Source organism: Tenrec ecaudatus, chromosome 11, assembly GCF_050624435.1.
Source record: "Tenrec ecaudatus isolate mTenEca1 chromosome 11, mTenEca1.hap1, whole genome shotgun sequence".
NCBI classification, from domain to species: Eukaryota; Metazoa; Chordata; class Mammalia; order Afrosoricida; family Tenrecidae; genus Tenrec; species Tenrec ecaudatus.
Window position 1 is genome coordinate 21,766,806 of NC_134540.1, and position 18,706 is coordinate 21,785,511.

The 18,706-nt window shown below is 42.3% G+C and overlaps 1 protein-coding gene across 4 annotated transcripts in view; it reads left to right on the forward strand.

The window, feature by feature from the left end:
• The window catches only part of KLF12 (KLF transcription factor 12), a 519,184-nt gene that overhangs the window by 219,371 nt on the left and 281,107 nt on the right, over nt 1–18,706 (forward strand). For all 4 annotated transcript variants that reach the window (XM_075562976.1, XM_075562978.1, XM_075562975.1 and 1 more), the window contains one exon: nt 17,482–17,570. Coding sequence is in view for 2 of the 4 variants with exons in the window: in XM_075562975.1 (XP_075419090.1) it covers nt 17,482–17,570 (89 nt within the window). In the remaining 2 variants the exon portion in view is untranslated. The remainder of the gene's footprint in view (nt 1–17,481; nt 17,571–18,706) is intronic.

The following is an 18,706-nucleotide window of genomic DNA, read 5'->3' on the forward strand; positions in this document are numbered from 1 at the left end:
TGAGAGTTGGCTACCCCTTTCTTCAAATCTCCAAGGAAAGCGCTCTGTGACCTCTGTTCACTGCCTGTTTCAGAGCCGCACGGTCGCACTTGTAAGGAGTTCTTCTGAAGCTTCTGCTTAATCCTTTCTCTCAGTTAGTTTCTCCTCTCTGAACAAAAGAATCGTACAAAAGAACTTCAGCTGTTTTCCCTTGCCCTCTCATATTCTGGGGCCTAGTGGCTGATACATTGGTTTGCAGTCAGTGTTTCGCTGCTGATGCAAGGTCAGCAGTTCAAAACTACCAGTGGCTCCTAGGGAGACAGAGACCGCTCTTTACTCCTGTAGAGCTTTACAGTCCTGGAAACCTACAGAGGGCAGTTATCCTCTCCCCTGAAGGATTGCTGGGAATCAGAGTTGACTTGATGGCAGTGAGTTTTGAGTCGTGCACTGGTCCAAACCTTGCCTGTTACTGAGAGGTCACTGTTGAAACCCACCCACTGCTCCAACACAGAAAGCACGCAGTGTGGTTCTGTCTCAGAGTGGTCCTATAGAACAGGCAAGAGGCCCTTTTGCATTTCCTAGAATTTTAAATCTTTACAGGAGCTCACTTTCTCTCCCCCCCCCACCCCCCTCTTGAAGTGGCTGGTGAACAACTGCCCTTGGTTTCCTATTCAGTGTGTCACTAGGGGGCCATACTTCAACTTAAAGGAAACAAAGCCCTCGTAATGGGAAAAATAAAAAAATAACATGACCTCGCTCCCTCCTCCTCCTCCGTGCCTTCTGGACTCATTATTGTGACCCTACCGAACAGTTTACCACGTGTCTGTCATTTTGTCATACAGTGGTGGCTTGTGTGTTGCTGGAGGCTAAGTCACTGGTACTTTAAATACCAGCAGGGCCAATCAAAGTGAACAGGTTTCCACAGAGCTTCCAGACTAAGAACAGAGGACAAAGAAGGAATCTGCTGTCCACTTCGGAGGAACCAGCTTCTGAAAGCCCCGTGGCTCGCACCAAAACATTGTTAGGTAGTGAAGGCCTCATGAGTCGAAGCAGAACATCTTTAGAGATAGGGCCAGAAGCTGTCCATCCCCCGCTCCTCCACCCCCACCCTCGCCACCAGGTTAGAAAGCACTAAAAATACATGTGAAAGAGCTACCTTCTCAAGGTAGAGTTGACCATAATGGCATAAAGCCTGTTGGCACAAACCATTCAGGACCTTCTAATGGTCACAACTCCAAATGGGAAGAAACACCTGCATCCACCTATTCATAATTGGAAGTAAGAATGTGCACAGTATGAATCTAGGGAAATCTGGAAGTAGTCAAAACTGAAACTTGGAGCACATAAACACTGATAGTCGAGGTGTGAGTAAGCTGAACTGCACTGGAATTGGGCATTTTGAGTCAGAAAACCATGTGTTGTACTCCGCGCGGAGTAACCCCATCAAGAACGACACCGTACTCATCCTCAGAAGGACATCTCAAGTGCTACCTCCAAGCGCGGTGCCGCCTGTGGGAGGATTACATCTACCCATTCAAGGAGATCCTATCACTGTGCCTGCCACGAAATGTATGCCTGAGCCGCAAAAGCTGGTGAGGAAGAAATCGAAGAATTCTACCCAAATCTTCAGTCTGAAATTGATCAAACATGCGATCAAGACACATTGATGTGTATTGGCGTTTGGAATGCAAATGTTGGAAGCAGTAGTTGGAAAATATTGTCTGGGTGTGATAGAAACAAAGCTGGTGCTCCCAGGGTGGAATTTTTGCAAGAGCAATGACTTATTCGTTGCCAATCCCTTTTTGAACAACACAAACGGGAACTGTACTTTCTATATCCCTCCTCTGCATGGAGTGCATGGGAATCAGTGTTACCCGTTGGGCTGCGCCCTGCATGGTCCTCCGTGGGAAACCACTAGCAGCTCCAAGGGAGAAGGCTGGGTTTTCAACTCCCAGACATTTACAGTCTTGGGAACCCACAGGGTGTCACCAGGGGTCAGCATTGACTCGGTGGCAGTGAGATTAAGTTGAGTCTGTGGGAAGAGAATGACTCCGGACCGGGCAGCGTTTCGTTCAGTTGTGCGTGAGTCACTGTGAGTAGGAAGGGATTTGATGGCACACGGCACTGTCAACGACAACGACAGAGAGAGAGGACCATTGCCCTGTAGGCTGCAAGACTAAATCTTTAAGGACGCAGACCGTCACATCTTCTTCCCATGCCGGAAGTGGACAAACTAGGGTAGCTGCTTAGGATGTCAGTGTACTTGGATCAGTAAATAGCCGGTGTCATGGGACCAGCAGTCAAGAAATCCACACACACAGGTTTACGAAGCAAACCTGCTACAAAGAGCTCTTTGAAGTGTTAAAAAGCAATGGTGCCATTTAGCTAACTGAATGAAGTCTACCTGGCCCAGGCCATCCATCTATTCAATCACCTGGTGTGCTGTGCTGGTGAAGAACATTGTATATACATTGTCGAACTGCTGAAAGACCGGATCAATCTAGTTTTACAACTGCACGGCCAGGGTGTTGCTGAGAAGGGGGAACATCTGTGGTGGGGCTGAAGGTATCGGGTCAGACAGTGTTTGGTTCGTGGATTCTCTCAGAGTTGGAGCTGACTCAATAGCACATCACAACTACTGCTGTAATATAAGGCCGCTCTGCAAACGCTGCTTGTAGCTTGGGCTTTCTCCTTAAGAATGTGTAGCGAACGCATGTCAGTGGACGTATTTCTACATCTATTGAAAGGCCTCGGAGGCAGTGCGCTGCTAACCAGCAGCCAACTCGGAGGCAAAAGTCAAGTTCCTTACTCCCGTAAAGAGCCACCGTCTCAGAAACACGGGGCCGGTTTCACCCTCCCCTATAGGGTTGCTATGAGTCAGTGAGTTTGGGTTTGGGTTTCAAATGTTCCATATCGTACTTACCTTACGGCTCTATGATAGATTAATTAGGCACCATTCTAATTTTGGACATTTCTTTAGCCTCCATGAGCTAGTAATTACAAACAGCCACGAAAGAAATATCCCTTTGCACATCCTTAATTATTACCTTCGGATAAATTCCAAGAGTTAGAATTGCTAGCCAGAAAGGCATGTATATTTTTATGGTTTTCGATATTTTCTGCCAAATTGCCTTACCATTGAAAGCCCCACCCAGGAGAGCTGAGAGCGCCCTGTGTATAACTAATTTATATTGCAGCCAGAGGGCAAGAAGTCGGAAAAGGTCGCTCACAGGCCTGAGATGACTGACTGTGGCATATTTTAATTCTTTGTACAAGTGAAACGATGAAGGTGGGCAGGAAACAGGAGTGAGGGGTATTGTGCACTTGGGTGTGATGGCTGCGCTCTGCCTCTCTGTTCAGCCACCTCTCAGCGCTCTGACGTGCCCCGGGCACTGGGGGCTTCATCAGTCTCTCTGTAGGTACGGGTGGGGTGTGAGGCCTCTGAATGGGTGACGACACCCGTTCATCAGATCTTCTGGGCCTACACACCCCATCCGTCTCTGTGTTCAGCTGTTCTTAGCATCTGCAGTCGGTGTGTGTGTGTGTGTGTGTGTGTGTGTGTGTGTGTTGGAAAAATCAGGCTAGTAAAATTTCTAACTTTTCTGAAAGAATGAAGAAATGGACAATCAAAAATAAACCGTGCTTTTAAGTAAAGTATTTTTATGGGGAATTTGGATGAAGTAGTTCCATTTGGTCTGTTCCATTTGAAAGGAAAATAAATTGGTGAAAACCTTTCTGTGATGGGAGGATGTCTTTTGGACCTTTGTGATGAATATTCTTATTAATAATATTGGGTTAGCTGCCAGACAACAATGTCTTTAGGGCTAATTACTTTTTATTTGTTTGTTTTGGTTAAAAAATTTTAGACTGCTAAGAATACCAGAAGTATTACAGAAAATGACATTTGTTTTTTCATATTCAAATACCACTTTTCAAAATATTTGCCTCATGAGATTGATTTTCAGCAAGAAAAATGTCAAACACCTATCTCAAACACCTAGTTTAGTATCATGACACAATCAAAAAAATATTTTTGTGGTTAAGAATGTATGCATTAAAATAAATAGTGGCCCAACCGCTTCTGGCTGTACAGTCTAGTGTCATTGATTACATCCTTTCAATGGTGGTAGCGTGAATGCATTAAAACATGAAGATTATGATGATGTTGGGATGTATGGATGTATACATCATTAGATATACCTATTTGTCAGAAATCCTTAGTCCAAAGGTAAAGCTGGTGTATTCTACCGAGCCCCACTGACAATCCATAGATGGATCACAGGCATGCCTCTGCCCCATTCCTTCAGGCCCGGGGATTGTGGTGTAAGTTCACTTCCACACTAGAGCTAGAGTTGACTGAAGTTGGAAGAGTAGTTCTTAACGACAAAGGTAGGTTTGCAGGCTTCAATATTCCCTCTGGTAGGGCGGCGGGAGGGCATGAAAGCAGTTCAGTAAAGATGAGCATCATAGTTAGTCATTGTGTACACGGAGACTTTTCATTTCATAGAAATGGACTGACTTTGAGGAATGCATTTTTAGCAGAAAAGATAACTGATAGCAACAAACCCTCCCAATTCATTGAGTCCCCGCCCCTCCCCCCCTTTAGACATAGTAAAACTTATTACCTGAAAATCCTGTTGATGGGTACATAATCCATTCTGAACTTGGGACTCAGGAGCTCCCTGGCTGCTTGGGCGGAGCCCTGCATTTGTTTGCCTTCTGTGGACAAGCAGGTCACGCCGCGCGTGCACTGCACTGTCTATCGACAGCTTCTCTGGGCCGAGCATGCTGCTTTTATTGTGTCACTTAACTGTGGGGAGTCGGTTATTTAAGAAATACCCTGTGGGTGACAGTTCTCTTTATTATGAGGAGAAAAGTGACTAAATGCAAAGAGGATATATTTGCCCACGTTGCCAAGTACGTCACTCTATTAACCTGACTCATGTTGGCACTGCCAAAGTGTTGATAATTAATGGAAGTTAAGAGAATATTTGAATCTTGCTTATGAATATGTTTAAAATAAAACAGTTTGGAAGATTACTATATTTCTAGAAAATCCATGTAATATAGTACCTTGTCATATTTGAGAGGTTGTAATACTTGTTCTATGGATGCTTATAGGAATTGGTATCTTTGCATATGACTAAGTATTACTTCTTAGTATCATCTGAATAAAGTATGAAGCGTATTCTCAAATTTTCCATTTATGTTTCAGAACTTTTTGTGGGATGAGTGCATAGAGCATATTCTTTTTTAATTTAAATTTCACAAAAGACATTTGTGGTTGAACTTGGAGCAGAGAATATTGTAGTTCATCCAAAATCACATTGTTGATGACAAGCCAGTTCTTTTCCCAGTAACTCTCTAGAAATTTCCTCAAATGACATTGTCCAAATGCTGTTGTGAAATCTGAAAATGTGGCCTAAAAGATTAAAGGCCCAGAGGATTTTGATCTCTGCACAAGGGTGGAAGTCCAATTGTTAGTAGTATTTACAAGATAGAATATTTTCTTTAAAATATATATGTTGAGTCTAAATTTCCTTCTGTGCATTTCAAGATGGATGGCAGTTCAATGCCTAACCACGAAGATTTCTGGACAAAATATTGGAAAGAGTTTCAAAAATGAAAAGGCTTGATTTTTTTAAGAGGAATAGACTCTTGTAAAATATATCCATTGTGTGTTACATGTGTTGGGGAAAAAGTAATGTATATGGCATTACTTTTTTCCCCTCCTCAGATATAAAATGCTTAGTAAAAGATACTATCACATACCCATTTAACTATTGCCATCTCTTTTTCTTTTCACCAACAGATCTCCTTTTTAATCTCAAATGTGAGTGGCTCAGTATTCTTGTAAATATAGAAAGCGCTTCTGCTGCATGCCCGCGGACCATAGCCCAGGGATGTGCAGAGCTCTGCCCTCACACGGTGTCGTTGGCAGGCTGGTTAATGGTGATGTAGTTTGGTTAAAATTTAACACCTTATCATTTGATCTCCCTGTCAACCCGTATTAAAGTTGGTTTCATTTTTAATAATTTCTGTTTTCTTTTTAATTGGGGTTTTTCTGTGTTTTAGTTTGCTGTTGTTATTAGTGTTTTGTTGTTGTTACTGTTGGTATGCTTTTCGGTATATGCTATCGGGACAGATAAATCTGCAGAGACAGCAGCTAGATTAATGGCATCTTGGGGGATGGCAGGAGGTTGCTGGGAAATTGGGAACTAGTAATGGGTATGAGAAAGAAGAAAAGTCCTAAAATTGATTGTGGTGATGATTGTTCAACTCTTCATGATATTATTGAACTATCGAATTGCATGATATATGGAGTATGTGTAAATAAAACTGTGTAAGGAAAACAGACAAGACAGGACAGTCAATGAGAAGTCCAAGCAAAGCTGAAAACATCACTATGTACTTTGTCATCTCATTTGAGGTTTATGTCCTTTTACCTCTGCCCTGTCTCTCTCTTAGATGCATTGGCTTTAAAGGTTAGGATTGTACTTCCCTGTCACCTGCTTCCCTCTTCATTTAGACCATTCAGATACATCATAAAAAAGACTAACTATAAATTTAATGAGTCATATTCACCATGATGAGTTCCCTATAATCCATTCAATCAGTTTCCCAGTGTTTGACATTTAAATGGATTCATTGTCTGTGGAAGATGCTGTGAAATGCTGTAAACAGCCCTGTGTTACACCCCACTCAGTATGTGTTTATTCAGTCACTTTCTGAAACAACATTATCTTCCCGCGTCGTCATTTTTATCACAGTGCCAGAAGTCTTTGCTTTTCGTTCACTTGGGCTTCTCTAGCTCTTTAGGGGAACTTGATTGATTTCCAAGTTAAATGTTAAAAGAAAATACTGCATTTTGTAGTGTTTTATCCCATTGTTCCTGTATCTTTAGAAATCCAGAAGGTAGCGGTAGCCTACCAGGGTCAAACCTCAACCATTTCTTTCTGAACAAAAGTAAATTTTTATTATTCTACCCTGGTTTACAGTTTTAAAATCTAGCAGCAATATCTTTGTTGTAAAAATAGCATACATGAGGCATTGTGTTTAAGAATCAGGCTCCTCTAATATAATTGTCTATGCTGTAAATAAACACATATGCGAATTATGTTATATATGCATTATTTTTCATATGCATATTTATAACATAATTAGCACATAATCACATACATGCAACATGTGATCAAGAGCCATTGATAATGAAGGAAGAAATCCAGGCTGCACTGAAAGTATTAGCCTAAAACAAAGGTTCAGTAATTGGTAGAATATGAATGGGAATGTTTTCATAAGCCAATGAAGCACTGGAAGCACTGACTTGTCTATGCCAAGAAATTTAGAAGACAGCTACCTGGTCAACTGACACAGAGAGATCCATATTTATGCTTTTAACAAAGAAAGGGGATCTAACGGAGTATGGTTGTTATCAAACAGTATCAATAATATCACATGCAAGTAACATTTTTCTGAGGGTAGTTCAACAGTGGTTGAAGCAGTCCATTGACTGAGAACTACCAGAAATTTAAGGTGCTTTCAGATATGTCAGGTAGGCCTTGACTGAAGGCAGATAATACAAGATGGATATTTATCTCTGTATTTTATTCACTGTGCAAAGGCCTTTGACTGTATGTGTCCTAATAAACTACGGATCACACTAAGAAGAATGGGAATTCATTTGCTCATGTAGAACCCATACATGGACCAAGGGACAGTCATACAAACAGAAGAGGAGAATATTTCATGGTTTAAAACCAGGAGAGGTGTTCCTTAGGACTGTTATCCATTCACCATACTTAATCAGACAATATGCTGAGCAAATAATCCAACATGCTGGACCATATGAAGAAGAAGGTGGCATCAGTAATGGAGGAAGGCTCATAACGCCTGCTATCTGCAGGTGACACAACTTTGCTTGCTGAAGGGTGTGGGGACTTGAAGTGCTGGCTGATGAAAGACGAAGTATAGATTGCAACTCAATGTAAACGAAACAAGCATCCCCACAACCGGACCCATAGGCAACATGAGACACAGAGCAAAGATGGAAGTTGTCAAAGATTTCATCTTGGCTTGGAGCCACAGTCTGTGCTTATGGAAGCAGCACCCAGGAGATCAAGTGGTGTGTTGCATTGGGCAAATCTGCCCCCAAAGACCTCTTTGATGTGATGAAAAGCAAGCATGTGACTTCGAAGCTAAGGTGTGCCTGATCTGAGCTGTGGTGTTTCCAGTCCGCTCAGATGCATGTGAAAGTTGGATAGTGAATAAGGTGTGCCTTAGCAGGAGGGATGCATCGCCTTAATGAGAGCTATTCAAAGAGCCACGGATGGATTGCCAAACAGCAAACAAATCTGTCTTGCGCAAAGCCTAGGCAGAATGTTTCTTACACACAAGGATGCGACCCTTCTTCGTACATACTTTGGACATATTGTTCAGGAGAAACCAATGCTTGTAAATGGACATCTTGTTTGGCAAAGTAGAAAGTCAGTGAAAGAGGAAGATTATCAGGGAGCTAACACTGACCCAGTTGCGACAAGGGCGGCCTTAAACACAGCATCCATTGTGAGGAGGGTGCAAGATGCGGCGGGCAGTGTGTCATTCTGCGCATGGGGTCGCTAGGAGTTAGAATTGCCTGGATGGTACATAACAGCAGGGTGGCACACATACAATACACATCTCTGTAAAATACTGAACTCTTAGGCAGGACCAGAATCTAGAGGATGGGGGAAACAAGAGAGGGAAAGTATGACCCTTAATGTGGTCCATCTGACATGGTTGTCTATGTAGGGCAAACTGTTACAAGTTCATGGTCGCTAACACAGGCTTTAAATACCAGTATTACACCTGTTAATGACAAGTTAAAAATTACACCTTTTCATGAGAAAACTAACACTATGTAATGTTTATGTGCCTGTTGACAATCCTTTTTGGATTATTTAAAATGTGAAGTTAATTTTTTTTCTACCTTAATATTGTGGAAACATACATTATAAAGTCATACCATGCTTATATTTTTCAAGGAATATACAATTATATATGTTGTATAACATTTCAACTAAATATTGGTATAAATGTGAGAAAGGGAAGAATATGGGTTATCAAAGTAGAAAACAAAACCGGCTTATTTTGACCTATTGAGAAGTTGACACTTTTTTTTTTTCTGGACACTGAGGTGAACCTGATGTTTCTCCACTACTGGTTTTCTCCACTACTAGAATAATCATAATATGAAAACAATCAAGTCGGGGTGTGTTTTTCCTCTACATTCTTCGGCCTACTCCAACTGAGTATTGCAATTTCTTAAGACAGTATTGTAAGAAGATAATCAATTTGGATTTTGATAAGTAGCCACTTGACATCATTTGTGGACCAGAAAAGGCAACTTTAAGTAGATCATCATTTCCTTTGTTTCCTACGTGAAGTTGATGACTTCATACTCGTTAGTGAACTTCAATTTCTCTAGATACAAAAGAACCATCTGTGTGAAGCCATTTACTGATCTAATCAATGTTTTAGATTTTTTCTTTCCGTACTAGTGAGATGATTTCTCATGACAGTGATCTTGATCACCGGCTTGCCTTTTGGTTTATGAGCTTGTGAAGATGGAGGAGAGGACTCTGGCCCAAAGATCAGCATATCAGAGACATGTGCCTCATGCTTATGGGGCGATTGGGCTACCTCACAACCCACACATTATGTGGCTCTTCAGAGAATGCAGGATGAAAATAATTTCGCATCCTAAGTTGTATTAATGCTGTTGTGGATGATGTTCTTTGGAAGCTCAGGTGCTGTTTTAGCCCTTCTTACAATTGAACAAAAGAAAGCAGGCATGTGCGCTATTATTCTTTCTGAAATTGCCATTCGTCAACCTCTCCCATTTACAGTTGGTTTGGTGGCCTTTTGAAAAGCAACCATTTACAACGTGAACAAGAACTCATCCATTTTTCATGGATGCTTTAGAAACTATTACTTATATAGAATCATTTTTAAAATAATGTAAACCATACCAAAAATCAAACCCAGTGCCATTGAGCCAGTTCCGAAGCTGTAGATCTTTCGGGGAGCAGGAGAGCCTCGTCTTTCTCCTGTGGAGTAGCTGGTGGGTTTGAACCACTGACCTTGCTGTTAACGATCCGCCCTTATCTTGTCGTGCCACCAGGGCTCCTTCAGTAAACTCGACCTTTTGGGAGCTTAGCACTTTGCCAGAACAGGAAACAGATGATCTCGGTTTTAGGAAAATAAATTATTGTAATATACGTACTTTTTTTTTAACCAGTTGTTTTGAGAAATCCTTGTTCCCTGTGTTTTGATACTATAATCATTATGGAGGAATTTTGGTTTTCAGAATAAAAACAATTATTTTAGCGTTGTGGGTGTATGGACCGTCAGAACTGCTGAAGGGGAGGTAAAGTCACACTCCTCATGGGTCTGCGGTCTGTGTTCTGTGTGTTGGGCGGGCGGAGTTCCCTGGAGAAGCCTAACCAATGCGCTGACTCCTGTGTATATGTGTGTATAAAAAGATACTTAAATCAAGAAATGGCTCGCTTGGGTGTAGAAGTCGGTAATTCCAATACAGTTCAAGCCCCCTGGGTCAGGTGTAAACTGCGTGCAGCTGTGGGGCCGCAGTATAAGAAGCAGGAAGGTGAAGCAAAAGTCCATTAATGGTGGATGCCAAGCTGATAAAACCCAAGGTTGACTGCTGGTTCGTAGTGCGATAACTGGCACCAGAAGCAGACTTCTCTGACCCCCTGGCTTCCCTATGGGCAGCAGGCCGGGTTCACACGGCCTGTGTGGTCCAGCCTTCTCTTCCTAGTCCGACACCAATGGTCCCTCCATTGCTACTTGGCATCTCTGCTGGGATCCATCCTTTATTGCACTGGCCGCACAGAATGCTCAGACAATGCTCCCTGTTTGGGGAGTGTACTAGGGAACTTAATGAGGTCACACAAGTCAGGATCAGCAAACACTGGGGACAGGCATTGGTCTCCTCTGCCAGCAGCCAAGTCTCTCTCCAGCCCTCAGCCTGTCCGCCACTTGGTAGCCAAGTGTTTTTCCAGTGCCTTTTCTCTCAGCCCTTGGTTCCGTGGCCTTTGCCTCCATGGACCAGGAAGCTCATTGCCTGTCACTCTGTCCCACAGTCCCATAGTGTCAGGCTGGATCAGGAGAAGGTGTGCCAGTCTCGGTGCTGCTCACTGCCGCAGTCTGATGAATCTTGTCTCAGCAACTGTCGTGATGTGCTTTCCCCAGGTTCTCTGATTTTTCTCTGCTACTGCTTCAGAGATGATTTATTCTTTGAGCCGGGGCCGGGTGGGGGGGGGGGGTGTTGAAGAAAAGGAACCAACCCCACTGTTAGTGCTTCGCATACTTTGTTTGCATGTTGTTGTTGTCGTTAGGTGCCATTCCTGTCCCATAGCAACCTTATGCACAATAGAACAAAGCACTGCACAGCCCGGCACTGCCCCTGCAATGAGTCCATTTGTGTTGTGGGGGTTTACAGGGACTGAACTAGAAGAACTTCATTAAGAAATTCCGCTCCAGCTCTTGGAGGATGATGGGGTCGCTTGTTCTCCTGCTTCAGTTCCTGACTCACCAAGGAACAAGTCGGTGGGAAGCCTCCCCCCGCCCCCAATGGCATTTAAAGACACTAGAAAGACATTTGTGGAACCGAGGTGTCCATTCACCATATTAGAATGACTAACCAGCCGCAATGTAAAATCCCTGGAGAATGTGCGTGCTGACTTGGTTAATGGTGCAGAGGAGAAGGTGAAAGTGAAGGGACCAGTTAGGATGCCCACCGAGACTCAGAATCATGACCAGGAAATGCCCTTGTGATGAAGGTTCCAAGACCCGGGACTCTTTCCAGATGGGGCTATCCAAGTGTCTCATTGGCTTGCACAATCCTTCTGAGATAGTTAAGCAGGTCGCTTCTGTCAGTACTGAGCCTGGAGCAGAGGTTGCAGTCACCACTGAAGATGCTTACATCAACCATTTTAATAAAGTGATAACCTGTTTTTAAAGAAAAAGAGAAAACATTTGATGCCACCCTGCCTAGCATCAGCAGGCCGTATAACAGGAGGGCCACGAACCAGGTGCATGATGAACCAACTTCCGGCAGCCAACATGAACCAGCTTCCACGCAGTTTGCCAATGCTGAGAGTTGGCCACCCTTGAATGAGACCTCCCAGCATAAGGAGGTGGTATGCCACCTTATTCTTTCTACCATTCCTTGGCTGCATCACCGAAGATCCCATCATGGCATTGACGACACCTCGCTGCAGCATATCTGGGAGAATCCTGGCCCACCCACAGTGACACAAAATCTAACTCTCACATTCTGTCAATAAAATGTAGCGATTGGGATGGGAGGTGGGAGGCAGGACCTGAAGGGAAATGTCTGGATTTGAACTGATTTTTGTTTTTTTGGGTACCATTTCAGGTGCTTTGATTATTCATGGGCACTCAAGGAGAGGAAGGCTTCAATGTGAGGATATGTGAGCAGAGATAAATGTGCTTTTACATTTAATCAAGGCAACTGTGAATTAAATGTGATGCCAAAAGTTATCTCCCACTGAGTATAAAACATAGAAGATGGAATTACTGTATCATCCAAGTACATGGAACTATTGTGAGCATGTTGAATGAGCCACCAAGGGTATGAATATTTCAGAAAAACAGAGCAGCAGATGAGATTAGCATCGATTTTCTCGATGGTGAAGTCAGGACGGGACTGCCTTGCTAAATTAATGATGAGCTATTTCGAGGATAGAACCAAATCCATTGCCACCAGTAAGAATGCAGGTATAATCTCATCAAGCCATGAAAATAAAATCAAAAGCTTACTTTACAGGGTGGGGGGAGGGGAGGAAATGAAAAGCTTTGAACCAGAGACTGACTTGACTTCTTTTATTACCGTTCCCAAAAACATTTGTACTCACCAGTCACTGGAACTTGTACGTGCAGTTTGGTGACTAAGTCAGCTTAGCCATGCAGACTCTGCTGCTGAGCGACAGTGATCCTCTGCTGGGATTTCCAGTAAGATGCTGGGGTTTCTTTCTCACTGTAATTCAAGAAATGTGTATAGAGGCGTGTGTTGGTGTATGTGCCATATCGTATAGCACTTAGGAGCTTAGCATGGGGTAAGACTGACAGCACTTGGGATGCAGCTGTACCATTGACTAATTGTGTGACCTCGAGCAATTTAATTAACCTCTCTGGTCTCTGATTTCAGATCTGCAGAAAGCTGGCATCAACCTTGTGGGTTGTTTGGAGGGTAAAGGAGCATTGGTGTGTGCACGTCTTAGCACAGGGCCTGGCTCAAGTCAGTTTTCAGATATGAGGTATTGTTATTATTATGTTTGTCAATGAGGTAACATTAAAATAATTGTGTTTTTGTGCTCCTCGCCTGTGGAACAGTGGCTGAAAGGCATGCCGGACTGTTAGGTGTGTTAGGCCTTACTCAGAACAAGGCAGGGGAAAGGTGAACTCCCAGCAATGCACAGTCTTGGAAACCAAATGGGGTATTTTTATCCTGTCGTATCAGGCCGTTATGACTTGGAATATTTTTTATCTCCTGAAATAAAACCCGAAGACTTAAAACGGATAAATAAGTAAATTCAGAGTATGTCCTATGCCTCCAGAGAGCAAATCAAGCGGTAGTAGATACAGTTGCCTTATGTAGGAGACCCTTTTAAAGAACTGTGATAGCCCAGTGGTTAAGTGCTTGTCTGCTAACAAGAAGATCAGTGGTTCAAACCCACCTGCAGTGCCATTGGGGGAAAAGTGGCAGTCTGCTTCCATAAGGATCAAAGCCTTGGAAATCTTAAATGGAGTAGTTTCACCCACCCCTATGAGGTTGCTATGCATTAATAGCATTGGGTTTTGGTTTTGGCTAATGGACTCTTTTTTTTAATGACTTTTATTGAATATTGGTTAGCTGGCTATTTGTTTACCTCAGTTGTGCAGACAGGAATGGTGCCTGCAGTCTATGACTTGGAGGGCAAGTTGCAGTAGTTGACCTGGAAACTCATTTCTATTGGATGTTGTTATCAAGTTGCAAAAATTCAGAACTCGCCCATTCTCCCGACTCCACATTTCACTGGGGTGTTTTGTTATGCTGGAATCAAAGACCTCTGGGTTCCTATGGCCCTTTGACTATAAGAAGCCTTTGACTGTGGGCGGACTTCTGTGTTGCTGAGTTTTATTTGGCCAGTAGAAAGATCCAGAGAACCATTCTCATCCGGTGCCCACAGGATAGTCAGCAGCCAAATAACAAACCAATGGTAAATTTTGCTTTAATTGATAAGATGCATGTGAAAGTAATACAATACTGTATGTGTATGAAACTGTATGTGTCACACACACACACACACACACCGTACATACTCGTCTGTCAGATGAGTTTTTCAGCACATTTTAATGCAGTTTTTGTGGTAAAATTAGGTGCCTTGACTGATATTTGGGTCGACTTATACTTGAGTATATGTGGTATATATACTTTTTATATATTGGTGCTTTAAAATGTTCATGGAAAAGATGGAACTAAAACATAATGGAATTTTGCCATAAATTTTTGAAGCCCCCTAGAATGTATTATGTGAATAGTGTAAATGCATTTATAATATGTATAAATCTGATAGTTGCATAATTTCAATATGTTACAGTACACAGACTATTATGCAAGTATTGATGACCGTGTGATTTTACTTACCTCTTGGGAATCGGTTGACTTATTAATTTCACAAGGGATATAATTTGATTAAGATCATGGCAAGCTAGGTGTGGCAGCAATTGCAAAGTATTATAGCCTATTCTATTACATCTTCATAGTTTGTAATCTTCTGAGATGGTATATGGCCTGAGCATAGAGATAGAAATATTGATACTTTGTTTCGAGGACTATATCTTCAATTCTGGGGAATTCCATGTTCTTTCCTGGGGGTTTGGAGCATGTTGTGATGCGCTGTGCTTGTGTTAACCAGGGATGGAATATGGAGGTAGGACTTAATGTCCTAGCATAAGAGAGCTTCAAAAATTTTCTGGAATAATTCCATTTTCTTTTTTCCCCCATTATCTTTTAATGCATTTTCCCCACCAACCTTTCAAAGCCCCCTCAACATAACATTTTAACTTCTAGGTAAATAGACAGATTTATTCTATATTAGTTGAGCTTACCATCTATGACTCTTTTTAGCCTAAGTGTGTATGATGATTGTGTCTGTGAGGAATTCTGGAAAATCCTAGAAAGAGAAGTATATCCAGAAAGAAAAAAAGTGATTTATTAAAAAAATAAAACCCTTGAATGTGTGCTTTATTTTGTTCACTTTGACATGAAACTAAGAGGTACATCCTAATTTTACCCCATGTAGAATTACCTGAGAACAACAAAACTGCCATGAGAATCCAGTGACATTTAAATGTGCTGAATAAAACATGCATGGCCCATGTCAGGTTTCTGTGATTTTTCAGTTCTAAACTTCAAAGGCTCTGGTTAGCTTGCTTTTTTTTTTTTTTTAAACTAATGAGTTTAGCACCACCATTGGGAAAATGGTTAAAGTATATCAGCTGTAAATTGGTACAAAGCACTAAGAGGGACATTAGCCTCTAATCCGATTCTAACAGTTCATTAAATCTGCTTTTCTATGACAGTGCTTTGTCTTTTCTCACTCCTTAGCTTGGGCCTTCCTTATAAGGCAGCTTCTTCCCTTCTTCATCTGGGCAGGACCTCCTCCAGGGTAGGAAGCAATATCAACTCATCCTTTATTGTCCACCAACCAAACAGCAAAGGGGGATGCTTTGCTACCTAGATACCGGGTGCTACCGTGAACACGGGCTGTGTGGGTCCTGGAAGGCTTTCCTGAGACTGGCATCACTGGCAACCTGTGAGGATTTGACATTCATGCCTGAAGTGTAAAATACCCACAGACCCCCACGACAGCTCAGACTCACCACCCCCGGGTCCATTCCGACTCAGCGATCCGATGGAAGGACTTCCAACTAGAAGCAAATTGACTCGGCTGGCCAGTTGTGCCGCCGTTCCTTCTACATCCCATTAAGATGTAGTAACCCTGAAATGTGTGGAGACGTCAAAAGCAAAAATAAATCAATAAATAATCATTCTGGTTATTTTAATAATATTATACATTTCTAGGGGAAAACCCCAGAAAATTACTTGTTTTCTTCTTTGAATTACTTAAGAGACATGGTGATATGGGATTGTAAAATGCTCATTTAGCTAGCTCCAGAATTAAATTTGCTCTCTGTGTATAGGGGACCCCAAAAAATTTATGTCAGATAGTATTTTTTCTTAAAAAGAAGAACCATGAAGAAGTACTGAGAGATAATTAGAGCTTCAGTCTACTGTGCGTTGTTGGCATTATTTAGCCATCAAAATGTTAAATTATTACTCAGGAAAATGGGATTTCACCCCCCCTCCCCTTTAATTGTCAACTTGGTCGGAAAGCCATTGAGGAAAGATGAAAGCCTGAAGATTTAGAAACAGGTGAAATTTGTCATGTAGGCAAAAAAAGTGGAACCTGATCCCTCCCACCCTTTTTGTAAAACATGAAGGCAGATGGTTACATTTACTGGACAAAAACAATGCCTGTAACCAAGTGTGTACTGGCACATGAAGTCACGATTGTTTTCTTGGTCATCATGCGACAAGGACAAAGTTTGCATTTCTAAATAAGTTTTAAAGCATGAGGCTGATTGTGTCCTTAAGGGAGCACTGATTTGTGATTTTTCCTGTAGGTTATTAACTTCAGAAAAGTCCCTCCTAGTGGAAACTAGCAGACAGTAGGTTTCGTCTCATCTCTAGAGCCAGAATAGAGATAAGGTTTTCTCTTCCTGAAGTAGTTGATGGAGCCATATGCCAGAACGAAAACAAAGGATTTATTTCTTGATTCTGACCTCAGTGCTGGCAATCAGCCTCACACCCAGACATGTATTGGTCAGTTATGAAATACTAGATATTGGAATTAATATGTAGAAATCCTCACCTGATTAGAATCGCCATGGCATATTGTAAAGAAATCTGTGTATATAGAATTGTATTGTCTTATTGTACTGATTTAGGCTTGGATAAGAGTATCACTACATAGAAATGATTTTGGCTTTCGACCTTTTCTTTATGGATTTTTGTACAAAATTAAGGCTGAGAGAGAATCCTGACTTAGACAGATTCCTTCCACTATTGCGAAAGTGTGATGAATTGTTCCTGCCCCATATAAATTAATGTTTCCATACTCCAGTTTATTACAGTCTGACCTCCGACCCAGAGGTCGGAGAATCCGACTGATTAATTCAACTTCTTGGCCATTACTTCAAATGAAAGTTCAGATGGGGGAGATCATTGGTTAGGCTGATATCCTCATTTCATCACACCTCATTCTTAAAGACCAAACAATCAAAAAGAATAGGTTAGCCATAGTAAACGTACCCCCTGCAGGGAAGGAAGACAAGACCATATGCCCTATGTGACTGTTTTCTCCTCTCTCTCTGCAGACCACCAACACCTTGAGAGCAGAATGCTGATGCTGGATGGGATGCCGGCAGTCAGAGTCAAAACAGAGCTCTTGGAATCGGAACAAGTGGTAAGCACGGGTACCGAACTGTGTCCCCCTCGTCCCCCTTAGGGGTGCCAGACTGTGTCCCCTCCTCCCCCTTAGGAGTGCCAGACTGTGTCCCCTGCTCCCCCTTAGGGGCATGGCCACCCTACTCAGAGCAGCTGGGTGTCATCATGAGGCATAAGAAACACTTCTGCTTTTGCCCATGCCTCAGCTCCTGTCCTTCCAGAAAAATTACGCCAGACGGATTGATTCTCACTCATTTGGAACCTCAACTATCGTTCACGTGGAAAAGATCCCTTTCTGAAATTAGGACGGCATCGTGAATTCAGTTGATGGCCATTCAGATGATGACTATATTTTAAATTAGTGTGTTATTTATAAAGATAATAAAAATCCAAAGCAAAGAGAAATATTAATACACGTACATGTATCTATAATGGGACTATAATCTCACTATCAAAGTAGCTTGCTTCTTGATATATTAAATTATTCAGCAAGTATATAACTTTTTTTATTGTCTGGATTTCTTTTTGTCACTTGCCTTTATCCTTTTGCAAAATTCCATAAGGAATAGGAGGCAGTTAATGTAATTAAATTCGGTGAATTTGAGAAGTTCATGACAAACAACAGATTAGAAACCAGACATATTATATACATTAAGACCAGAGGAACACTGGACTCTCTTGCCTGAAGCCCGCTCTTAAACCTTGAGCTGAAGTAACCACATGAAATCATCTTTAAACTCCACAACAGTGTAGCGTGTGCCTCTGCTCCAGACCAGGGTTGCTGTGGGGAGGCCCACGCCACGCTCACAATTGTGTTTGTGTCGGAGTCCATTGTTGCAGCCATGGAGTCAGTCCGTCTTACAAAAGGCCTTCCTTTTTCTCGATGCCCCTCTAATTTATCCAGCGTGGTGTCGTCTCCCCCGGAGGAGGTCTCTCCTGACAGCAGGTCTCAAGTTATCATGGCTTTTACATGCCGGTCATGACAGTTAACATGAGCAAAGTCCTTGAGCTAAGGGCTTGCCATCCTTGACTCTAAGGAGCAATTCTGGCTGTACCCTGTCCGGGAAGATCTGTTTGTTCTTTTGGCAGTCTGTGGTGTTTTCAATATTTGTTGTCATTGCAGTGATTTTTTTTCTTAGGTCTTCCTACTCAATG